General features: G+C 37.4%; 2 protein-coding genes across 2 annotated transcripts; both read right to left on the bottom strand.

Moving 5' to 3' along the window:
- Positions 1-3681: 3681 nt before the first annotated feature.
- LOC109674984 (olfactory receptor 2G2-like) lies at positions 3682-4635 on the bottom strand. Its single transcript, XM_020151835.2, has one exon. It carries the CDS (start codon positions 4633-4635, stop codon positions 3682-3684), a length of 954 nt encoding a protein of 317 aa, XP_020007424.2.
- A 6971-nt stretch (positions 4636-11606) lies between these two features.
- Positions 11607-12539, bottom strand: LOC109674985 (olfactory receptor 2G2-like). The gene has a single exon (XM_020151836.2). The coding sequence runs from the start codon at positions 12537-12539 to the stop codon at positions 11607-11609; it is 933 nt and encodes a 310-aa protein (XP_020007425.1).
- Between the last annotated feature and the right edge of the window lie 452 nt (positions 12540-12991).

The following is a 12991-nucleotide window of genomic DNA, read 5'->3' as shown; positions in this document are numbered from 1 at the left end:
ATAAAAACATGGAGAGAAAAGTGAATCAGAAATGGCAGATTTGGCAAGCTAATGGGAGTGCCACTGTTGATGGTTATTCTGTCCTCTGGGAAAGCTTGTGACCTCAGTATACAATTAGTAGAAAAACTAACTTCTCCTGATGATCCAGAAAGAATGAATCACTTATTTCCCTAGTGTGAAGGATTTTTCTCTCTTTAATATCATCCTGTGAACTCTTCATATAGAAAATATGAAGATTTATCTGATGTAGATTTAAAAGAACTTACTTCCATTATACACTTCTTCCTTTATTCCAGACACGGTAAGGAACATTTTTCTTTTACCTAAAGTTAATTCCTTTACTTGTGCCTTGGAAAACACATAACTTGGTCATAACTTGGTTTAACTATAAGCATCCTTCTTTGCTCCAAAGGAACTTGATACTAAAATTATCTGAAGAAAATTCTTAGAGTGACTGATGCTGTGGCAATTTCTTCCTATTGTCTACCTTCTTTAAATGTTGGGTTCAGAGGATTCCAAGATGGTGGCTAGAGGGAGGAAGCAGAAAGTGAGCCTCCTATAGTGAAATCTTGGAGAGACGCTGAAGACACACTTTGCAGGCATAATAACTGAGAGGAGGCATAACTTTGACCCCTCCACACCTCCAGCCGGCGCAGAGAATCTCCACTTTACATTAAATGGAGAAACCAGGAGGGCCCCAGGGTAGCCAGTTGCTGGCGCCCAGACAGCTTGGGAAGACACGGACCAAGTGAGCTTTGCAGTATGCGGTACTCCCACAGACTAGCTTGGGCCAGAGCAGCATAGCCCCCTGGACAGACCAACCACCTCCCTGGGAAAAAAAGAGAAACTGAGTAATAAGCAATAAGAGCAATAAAGACACACAGGAAAGAGGGTGAGGTGCACTGAGCGCTGAAGATTGGGGGAAAGGAATCCTTCCAGATACTGTAAATAAACAAGCTGGCCTGGCTGGAGAGCCTCTGGTGGGAGTGGAAGTGCACGCCCAGCAACCAGGAGCAGGAAAGCTCCAAATAAAAAAAAATCAATAAAGAAATCCAAGATCTAAAATATACAATAGATCAAATGGACCTAGTTGATGTCTACAAAACATTTCATCCAACTTCTACACAATATACATTCTTCTCAGCAGCCCATGGAACCTTCTCCAAAATAGATCATATCCTAGGGCACAAAGCAAGTCTCAGCAAATATATGAAAATAGAAATTATACCATGCATACTATTTGATTACAATGCAGTAAAAGTAGAACTCAACAACAAAAGTAGAAAAAAAACATGCAAAGAGCTGGAAACTAAATAACTCATTACTTAATGAAGAATGGATCATCGATGAAATAAAAGAGGAAATTTAAAAGTTCCTGGAAGTCAATGAAAATGAAAACACAACCTACCAGAACCTATGGGACACAGCTAAGGCAGTAATGAGAGGAAAGTTTATAGTCATGAGTGCATATATTAAAAAGACTGAAAGATCCCAAATCAATGACCTAAAGATACATCTCAAACTCCTAGAAAAACAAGAACAAGCAAATCCCAAAACAAAGAGGAGAGAAATAATAAAAATAAGAGCTGAAATCAACGAAATAGAAACCAAAAAAACCATACAAAGAAATAATGAAACAAAAAGTTGGTTCTTTGAAAAAATAAACAAGATCGATAGACCCCTGGCAAACCTGACTAAAATGAGGAGAGAAAAAACCCAAATTAGTAGAATTAGGAATGCAAAAGGGGAGATAATAACAAATACCATTGAAGTCCAGGAAATCATCAGAGACTACTTTGAGAACCTATATTCAAATAAATTTGAAAATCTTAAAGAAATGGACAGATTTCTAGATACATATGACCATCCAAAACTGAACCAAGAGGAAATTAATCACCTGAATAGATCTATAACACAAAATGAAATTGAAGCAGCAATCAAGAGTCTCCCCAAAAAGAAAAGTCCAGGACCTGATGGATTCTCTGCTGAATTCTATCAGACCTTTAAAGAAGAACTGATACCAACCCTCCTTAAACTGTTCCATGAAATAGAAAGGGAAGGAAAACTGCCTAACACATTTTATGAAGCCAGTATTACACTTACCCCAAAACCAGGCAAAGACACCTCCAAAAAGGAGAACTATAGGCGATTGTCTTAATGAACATTGACTCAAAAATCCTCAACAAAATAATGGCAAACTGAATTCAACAACACATCAAAAAGATTATTCACCACGACCAAGTAGGCTTCATCCCAGGGATGCAGGGGTGGTTCAACATACGAAAATCAATAAACGTAAAAAACCACATTAACAGAAGCAAAGACAAAAACCACTTGATCATCTCAATAGATGCAGAAAAAGCCTTTGATAAGATCCAACACCATTTCATGATAAAAGCTGTAAGAAAACTAGGAATAGAAGGAAAGTACCTCAACATTATAAAAGCTATATATGACAAACCTACAGCCAGCATTATACTTAATGGAGGAAAACTGAAACCATTCCCTCTACAATCAGAAAACAGACAAGGATGCCCACTATCTCCACTCCTATTCAACATAGTACTGGAATTCCTAGCCTGAGCAATTAGGCAAGAAGAAGGAATAAAAGGAATATACATAGGGAAAGAAACTATCAAAATATCCCCATTTGCAGACGACATGATCCTATACCTTAAAGACCCAAAAAAACTCTACTCAGAAGCTTCTAGACATCATCAATAGCTATAGCAAAGTAGCATAGAAAAATCATAAGCATTTCTATAAACTAACAATGAGCAAACTGACAAAGAATGTATGAAAACAATTCCATTTACAATAGCCTCAAAAAAATCAAATAGCTAGGTGTAAACCTAAAAAAAAGATGTGAAAGACCTCTACAAGGAAAACTATACACTTCTGAAGAAAGAGATTGAGGAAGACTATAGAAAGTGGAGAGATATCCCATGTTCATGGATTGGTATAATCAACATAGTAAAAATGTCGATACTCCCAAAAGTAATCTACATGTTTAATGCAATTCCCATCAAAATTCCAATGACATTCATTAAAGAGATCGAATAATCTACCTTGAAATTCATATGGAAACACAGGAAGCCACGAATAGCCAAGGCAATATTCAGTCAAAAGAACAATGCTGGAGGTATCACGATACCTGACTTCAAACTATATTACAAAGCAATAAGAATAAAAACAGCATGGTACTGGCTTTTAAGATATCTTAAAAGCAACTGAGGCCAATAGGAAAAGGGGACCAGGAACTAGAGAAAAGGTTAGATCAAAAAGAATTAACATAGAAGGTAACACACACGCACAGGAAATCAATGTGAGTCGATGTCCTGTGTAGCTATCCTTATCTCAACCAGCAAAAACCCTTGTTCCTTCCTATTATTGCTTATACTCTTTCTACAACAAAATTAGAAATAAGGGCAAAATAGTTTCTGCTGGGTATTGAGCGGGTGGGAGGGAGAGGGAGGGGGTGGAGTGGGTGGTAAGGGAGGAGGTGGGGGCAGGGGGGAGAAATGACCCAAGCCTTGTATGCACATATGAATAATAAAAGGAAAATAAATAAATAAATAATTCTCTGAATCAAAAAAAAAATCTCTTTTTAAAAACATGCTATACCATTTTTCCACACAAAAGATGTTCACTGCAGTATCATTTTAAAAATTATTTTAACAATCAGGTGAAATTTACTCCCAGAATCTTCCCTAATTCTTTCTTTAGTGATGCCTTCACTTCCTTGTTCCTCAGAGTATAAATAACAGGATTAAAAATGGGGGTCACCACAGTATAGAAGAGTGAAACAAATTTTCCTTGGTCCTTGGATTGACTCTTGACTGGCTGCAGATACATGAAGATGATAGTTCCATAGAAGATGATGGCAACTATGAGGTGAGAGGAGCAGATCCCAAATGCCTTCTTTCTCCCAGCAGCTGACTTGATCCTCAACACTGCTTGAGCAATGTAGCCATAGGAGAACAGAATGAATGAGACAGGCACTATCAGGAAGAGGATACCAGCCACAAAGAGCTCAGCCTCATTGAAAGTGGTATCCACACAAGCCAACTTGATGAGCACAGGGACCTCACAGATGAAATGATCCACTTGGCGATGCCCACAGAAGGGTAGTTGCATGGTGAGAGTGGATTGTACCAGAGTGGTAGCCACTCCACTAAGCCATGCCACAGATGACAGGGTCATGCAGAGATGGGGATGCATTAAGACTAGGTAATGGAGAGGACGACAGACAGCTACATAGCGATCATAGGACATCACAGCCAGGAGGACACACTCAGTGGATCCTAATGCGAGGGAGACATAGAGTTGAACTACACAGCCTCCGTAACTGATGGGTCTAATGGGATCCCACAAGTTTATCAGCAGCTGGGGAATAACACTGCTGGTGAAACAGAGGTCTAGGAAAGAGAGATGGGAGAGGAAGAAATACATTGGTGTATGTAGCTTGGATTCCAGGCGAGAGATCAAAATGATGGTGGTGTTCCCCAAAATAGTTAGTAAATACAAGATCAGGATGACTACAAATAGAATCTTCTGCAACTGAGGATGGTCAGAAAATCCCAACAGAATGAAACCTGTCAAGCTGCTCTCATTGGCACTCCTCACCATCCCCATATACAAAGTATGATCTTGAAGGCTGAGGCATAGCTGAGAATGATGACATATCACAGAAGGTCAGTAAGTGACAATTACCCACAAAAAACATATGGTACATTACAGATTTAGAAGATATTTATATATTTTTTTATCTATCATCTATTTATATATTTATCTATTTTTGTAATATGTGTATTCTGAAGAAATGTACAATATACCTCTTAATTTTTACCTATCCTCTGATGCTCAGAAATAAATCATCCTTTCAATCTAATAAAATTAACCTCTGTACATTATTGTCTTTCTAGATACAGAAAAGTAGAAACTCAGGTAATTCTGTCTAGAGACAGGAACCTGAAGTTTAACTTCGGTACTTACCAACTACATAATCATATCCAATATTTGAAAATCTATTATCAGGTTACATGACTGAAATATAGCATATATTATTGTCATTAATTAAAAACCAACTCCTGAGAGCTTATGTGACCTGGCCGCTCAAAGGCACATACTAAGTAAGTGATGACAGCTGTGTCTTAATCCTTTTCTTCTGACTCCCTGCCTCTGTTCCTTCAGTACTCTGTCTCTTTCCTCTTCCTTCTCTCAGTTCTTGTTTGTTTTTATTTTTTTACTTGCTTCTTTTTATGAGGACCCAAAATACTTCTGGTACCCAAAGTAGTTTTTAATAAAGAAATATTATTTCTAGGGTACAATCATAAACTTCTACTTCCTGGAATAATTTGCATTATAAACATGACCTCAAAATTGGGACCTTTTTTGTAAGTATGTAATTAAAGAGATGCTTGATTTCCAATAAAGATTTATGAAAATATGGCTTTGATGTAACTGCAAAGAGGTCACTCCTTCCTTTCTGCCCACATTTTACAAGGATTCTTCTCTCAATGTATGGTCTTTTATATGCTAGGAATTTATCCATGTTGCAGAGTGCTTGTCAAGTCTGCATGAAGTCCTGTGTTTGATCCCCAGCACTGTACACTCCCTAACCTTTGTTCATAGTACATAGTTTAGAAACCTTGATGAGGGTGGTGGAGTGGATCAAGTGGTAGAATACCTGCATAATAAATATAAGGCCCTGAGTTCAAACCCCAGTACCACAAAAAAAGAAGAAAACTTGATAAGGAAATAATTTTGTTTTTTAATGTTTTTTGTTTGTTTTGCTTTGTTTGCTTTTGTGTAAATTGTATGTGTGTTAATCACAATAGTTTGTGTAATTCATAAAGCCAAGGAGCATACATAACATGAGTTTGTGGCCCATAGAGCATTCAGAACAGAATAACCTCTCAAAAGTCATTCACCCATGTTATATCTATTTATTTATAATTCTTTTGTTTTCCCTGGAGTGCATAAAACAGATGTAGTCACTTAGTATATAGTTGATATCATTATCAGATGAACAAATGAAAAGGTCTACCACTGTGAACTGCCTGATCTTTTGCCAAAATGGACCTGCCTCAAACATGTGTGATTCTATCATCCAGTTTAATATGGCTTTATTAATAGCACTAGTAAATTAATAATGTGGTTACTAGGAGTCACAGCCACATAGACTCTCCTTAACAAGCTTCCAATGAGAAAATGGAAACACCCTGAAGCATCCTCCTTACTATCCCACACTCTGTCCCCAGCTTTCTTCATTGTACTACACAATTGTCTGTCTATTACTGAGTCAAGTGTTTCCTTTATAATTTCATTTTCTTCAAATACATGTGCAACATTTCCTGTTACTCCCTCTCTTGGTCATGCATATCCGTGCCCTGCAAAATGTCCTCTGGCCTTTCAATGATGAGCTTTGGTGAATACCCAAGAGTGGACTCAGAGAAAATATCTTCCAAGGTACATTGCACAGTTTTAAATCAGTTCTAAGAAACAAGTTTTTAGGATATAAATATTGCTTTAGTGGATGCAGTATTGCTATGTTCACCAAAATAAGAGAATATTAGTATAAACAGGAATATTCCTAAAATTATGGAATGCTTATAAGCCTTTATCACATATTCCACAAATTATGTGTCTGATAAGTTGCCACTTGAAATCACATGAATACAGAGCACTAAGCCTTTTCTTCCTTCCTTCCTTCCTTCCTTCCTTCCTTCCTTCCTTCCTTCCTCCCTCCCTCCCTCCCTCCCTCCCTCCCTCCCTCCTTCCTTCTTTCTTTCTTTATTCCTTCCTTCCTTCCTTTCTTTCTTTTCTTTCTTGGCAGTACTGGAGCTGACACTCAGGGACTCATGCTTACTAGGCAGGCACTCTACTACTTGAGCCATGCCTTAGTCCTTTTGTTTTAGTTATTTTTCAGATAGGATCTCACAAGTTTTCCTCAGACCAGCCTGGAATGCAATCCTCCTATTCTACTCCTCCCACAAAGCTGTGTTACAGACATATGCCACCATGTCCAGTTTGTTTGTTGAAATGGGGTCTCACTAACTTTCTTCATTGGGTTGACCTCTAGCCAAGGTTCTCCTTATCTCTATATCTCAAGTAGCTAGGATTACAGGCATATGCCACTGCACCCATCACAAAGTCCTTTTCTGTAACCCATCCTACAAATCACTAAACTTGGGAAAACTAGGTAAAAAATGTAGCAAGCTCTGGGAAATAAAATACCACATACAAAAGCTACTCAAGTGTGGGAAAATAAAAACAAAAATAACATCTAAAATTTTTTAAATTAACAAAATAATCATGGATTATGATTCTTAAAATCACTATGTTAAACCTTGGGGGAGAATCTAATAGCACATTAAAAATACCAAAACCAAAGGTCTAACTAATTTTCCTTCCAGCATTCCCTAAATGCTGATGCACCCTTGAGTTTGTTTCTTCTTTCTGTGCAACCTATTCTTTTTATCTCACATGTATATGATATGCACTCTAAACCACTGTGAGAGCAGACCTTTGGAACCAGAAGCTGAAATGATCTCCTCACATGGATCTATTTGGACTTTTTCCTGAACCAATACACAATGGCCCCAGGGCAGCCCATGATATAGAATCCTCTAAAACCTTGAAGATACAGTTGTCCAATTCCTTCCTGAATTCCCACCCACTGATTATTTTCTACCTTTCAAAACTGAGATAGTCATGATAAAACTTGAGTGTACTTCTGGCCCAAAAATATCTCTTAAAATATTGCAAACTTCCAAATGTTTTCCTGCTACACAGTGTCCTTCCTGGTTGGAACATCAGTATCTGTTGCCCCCTTTTCTTGATGGATACCCTGTGCAGCTCATCACACGCTTGCACTCATATCTTCCCCAACCTACTCAGATCATGCCCACTCATGATCCTGGTACTCTAGAAACACAACACGAGTCAGTAAATGATGCAAACCCCTATATTGTCCTTCCTATCTATTGTTGATTTTTTTCAGTCAATCATAAATATGTCACTGTGTTTAAAGTATGGGCATTGAAAGTGCATACCATACTGAGCCCATAAATTATTATGCTTCTTAAAATACACTTAAAAATACAAATATTACTGTGAATCATTCATCCTTCACTCTATTCTTTTGTGTATGTGTGTCCAAGTATATATTTATTTTTAGTAAGAGAGTAAATCATAAAACTCACAAATGTCACACAACTAACAAAATAAAAATAAACATTTTTATAATTAGATGCTTCGGTCTATTATGACTATCTATTTCACACTATTACATGTAACTTTACATTTAATTACCTTTTGGCTTCATATATTTTATATGACGTTTATATGTGACACTTCACAGCAAATTAATTCACCATGCTGAATGAGACAGTACAGCAAATGACAGGAATATACTAGGAAGGCATTTCTACTGGGGATAAAATGTGACAGTAACTTAAACTTTATTCTTGCAGACTCTTTTTTCATTGTCAAAATCCAACAACAAAACACAAATGTGAAACTAGTCTTAAATACAACTTTCTCTTTCAAGCAAAATAAAGATAACTCTAGGCCAAAAGTCATAAACACTATTAGCTAACAAGTTTTTACCTTTTTATTTTCAGCACCAGAGTTTAAAGGCAAGGCCTCACTCTTACTGGGTAGGAAGGAAGGAAGGCATGCTCTAAAATAGAAAAATCATGAAAGGACTAATTTGAAATACAAAGATTTCATAATTCTATTTGATCACTTTAATATCACCATTTGCATGTAATAAAACATACAGATGACCATCATGACTCGACCTGGTAACTTCTGTTTACATACCTATTCCTGGCCAAGAACGTTCTTTCAACCCTTGAGAGTTACTTCCTTCTCCACCGTATCTCCACATGCCCGTGAACTGAGTGAAATAAGCTGACATTCCCAGGTGAAGGTCCCAGAGACACTGGCGCTGTTCAAGAAAGAACAAACTAAGACACACATTTGGTGTCTTGAGAAAGTGAAGCATGGAGTCCTGTGATTGACTACCACATGAATCAGACAGACCTCAGTAAGTGTAGGATGATAATACCTGATTGTTCTATTCTATTGGGAAGGCTATGTGAAGATGTCAAAACCATCTTCTGGGAGTGTGGCACACTGGCGTAGTATCACAGAGGCTAGAAGCTGCTTCTGTAGGGGCTTAATCTGCAATAGCTGAAGAAGATGCCATACTATACATGCAGTCTGTGACATAGCATGGACCCACTTCCTTCAAATGACCAAGTTCTGTGGCTTCTAAATTAGGGGATGGAGTTTGCTTGGCAATGTGTCAGAAGAAAGTGAGCCACTCCAGTCCCTCCATACGTCAAAAAAATCATTTGAGTGTGAGAAACTCCAGGGACAACCTCCTCAGTCAGGAGAGTGTGTGCTCTGAAGGAGAAATGGCTGAGTGTTGACATGACATCATTAAGTCCCAGAAGGATTAGAGAATTACCATCTTTCCTCCATGGAAATGTAACTGATGAAAATGTCTAAAGCACAGTATTCTGGGTGTGTCGTGGAAAAATGCCCCACAGTCATCATTTCCATCTAGTATGCCATGCTACTCCTGCCATACTAAATTGCCCCTATACATGCTCACAAAGATGAATTAATACTTCTGTTCCTATTCCTACTTTCTGCTCTTATGATACCTCAACTTTTTTGAAGAAGGGTAAAAAAATTTGACACATCAAATGATAACTCATCAAAATATACAATTTTTGTGATTATGTACCAGTTAAAACTAATTTAATATAACATGTTAAAATTTATTATTTAAAATTTTTTAAATTCAAAAATTATTTAAAAAATAGTAAAACAAAATTAACTTTTGTTTTACTATTATTTAAAATCAAGTGTCCTCATTTTCCCTTCATTGCCTGTGTGATCATGCTTGCCAACAATTTCCAAACTCTGTATCTTGATTAATTGATTCATTTTCCTGTGTGATATATTTTGTCTAGGTCACTAAGTCCCATTTTACTTGCAGTTCAGAGATACTCTGTGGCCTCTTCAGTACAAAGAAGAACTCTGTTTCCAACCACATTGTACTATGTCACGTGGATAAATCTACTAACTTCAAAGGCGGTGTCTTCTGGGTTGATTGAGTAGTACCATTTGAAGAATATTTGAGTTCAGTTACAAGATACCATCCTTTTAAATGTCACCCATAGATTCCTTCCTTTCTCTTGCACTTATTAATATACTTGTAATTTAGAGTATAATAAAAACTTTGTCATCCTTCTTCAAAGTGAATTGTCACTGCCCAGATAATGTTGCTTTGTACCTTTATCAATTTAGTGCCAATAATCCATAGAAAAGAAGAATGTGTAGCTATTACTCTTTTAGTTCAATTGATACAGATTTAATTTTATAAATAACTTGCTAAAAATTAGGGTAACATTTTCCATAACATTGACTTTGATCATCTGATAATAGATGCTTTCACATAGAGAAAAGCTACCAAAAATTGAGTTGGACCCTTAGTGTATAAACTCTGTAAAAGTGTAGGTACTGATTTTTGTAAAATCTGTGCCCATATCTCGATAATTGTTGAATAAATTAATACAGTTCTTAAGAGACACTTAAGTTCCAAGATACTAAAAATTGTACAAACTTCATAATGTATGGAAGAACAAAGGTATGAAAGAGGTGCTTATTAAGTCATTAAATGAGTGCCCCTTATCTAGTGGGGAGGCCAGGTCAGGGTTCCCCATGACAGATGATGGTTAAAATGGAAAGGAAGTGAGTCAAGTAAGATACAATAAATGTATGGTTCACAAATTTGCATATGTTACATAAATCAGGTGAGAGAAAGGGCCAGAGATACATATACTAAAAATCATAAGAAAAAAACAGAAATAGGAGCTTGTAGTTTAGATGAGATGTGATATTTCAAGTTGCTCTTACTGTACACAGGCAGAACAGTTGAATGAGCATGGTTGAATATGAGGATATAGGCAGAAAATGCCTACGCTGAAATGTAAATCTGCGAGTCACCTGTGTAAAGATTTTGTTTTAAAAGTAAGTCATAACGGAGTTGCTATGGTCAAAAACACAGTGAAGAGAGAAATACAAAAGCTCAGACACTTCTAAGATGTGCACCCATGGAGGTCAGCTCAGTATGCAATGGAGCCCAAATGGAATCCATGGTTAGTCGAAAGGAAAAAACATAGTTAATGAAGTTTAGAATTTGCACTTTGCATTATTTATTTAAACACAAAATATTTCAATCTCTGCAAAGGAAAAACTATAGTAATATTCATTTAGTAATATCTGATTAAAACTATGAAACAGAACAAATTATAAATAGTAAGCAGTCTAGAAGAGCAATCTCATTTTAATTTATGTTGCTTAATATGCAACCCCATATGAAAGGGACTCAAGGATATCCAAAATATTCAGATCACTCAATATGTCCAAATCTGAAATCCAAGCTCCATTTAAAAAATTTTTCTAGAGAAACTCATTTGCAGGGTCAAGAACATGACACAGTCATTTCCTGAATCATTATCCATTAAAAGAAAAATCTTAACATGGCTCTCCCAAATTGTCTGTTGATAATCAGAAAGTCCCACTCAATCATAATTTTCTCCAAGAATTTTCTTCAGTGCTGCCTTCATTTCCTTATTCCTCAGAGTATAAATAAGAGGATTAAGAATGGGGGTTACCACAGTGTAAAAGAGGGAAACAAACTTTCCTTGGTCCTTATATAGACTCTTGGCTGGCTGCAGGTACATGAAAATTATGGTTCCATAGAAGATGATGACAACCGTGAGGTGGGAAGAACAGGTCCCAAATGCTTTCTGTCGTCCAGTGGATGACTTAATCCTGAGAACCACGTGAGCAATATAACCATAGGAGACCAGAATGAGTGACAAGGGCAGCACCAAGAATAAGACACTAGCCACAAAGAGCTCAGCTTCATTGAAAGTGGTATCCACACAAGCCAACTTGATGAGCACAGGAACCTCACAAAAGAAATGATCAACTTGGCGGTGCCCACAGAAAGGCAGCTGCATTGTGAGAGTGGATTGTACCAGAGTAGTGGCCACTCCACTGAGCCATGCCATAGACGCCAGGGTTGTGCAGAGACGGGGGTGCATTAAGACAGTGTAATGGAGGGGACGGCAGACAGCCACATAGCGATCATAGGACATCATAGCCAGGAGGACACACTCAGTGGATCCCAATGCAAGGGAGACATACAGCTGAACCACGCAGCCTCCATAGGTGATGGATTTATCTGGGCCCCACAGGTTGACTAGAAGCTGAGGAATTATGCTACTGGTAAAGCAGAGGTCCAGGAAGGAAAGATGGGAGAGGAAGAAGTACATGGGAGTATGGAGCTTAGCATCCATGAGGGACACTAGAATGATGGCAGTATTTCCAAAAAGGGTCATAAGGTAAAGGATCAAGATTAGCCCAAAAAGAACCAGCTCTAAGTGAGGCCGGTCTGAAAAACCAACCAGAACGAACCCCGGGAAGGCACTGTCGTTAGTCCACCACATTACCCTTACTTTGATTATTCATTCCTGAGATGAAATCACATCAGGCTGAAACACCAGGGATTTTATGTCAAACCCTTGACTATTCAGAGCTAGGTATTGAGAAATAGTTGGAAATATATGAAGAGAATAGGTCAAAATACAGAATATCACTGTGCTATCCTTGATTATCCCACCATGTGTCATATCCAATCTGGTGGCTTTAGATTTTCCATATACCTTTAGGATAAATCAAAATTTACAAAACAACCAGGAATGAAGTTTTCCCCAATTTTATCAACATCAATTTTTTCAATGTAAAAGCATTGAAATATTATAGGAAACGTTGGAACTATGAAAACTATAAGAATACAGTACACTCATAGAATATACCAAATGCATGAATAAGTAGATTCATGATGGCATATGTCAAAATGCACATGTTAACATCCTTGCATTGCAATAATACACAGGAG

This window comes from Castor canadensis, chromosome 15, assembly GCF_047511655.1.
Source record: "Castor canadensis chromosome 15, mCasCan1.hap1v2, whole genome shotgun sequence".
Taxonomy (NCBI): Eukaryota; Metazoa; Chordata; class Mammalia; order Rodentia; family Castoridae; genus Castor; species Castor canadensis.
This window is presented reverse-complemented; position numbering and strand designations above follow the sequence as displayed.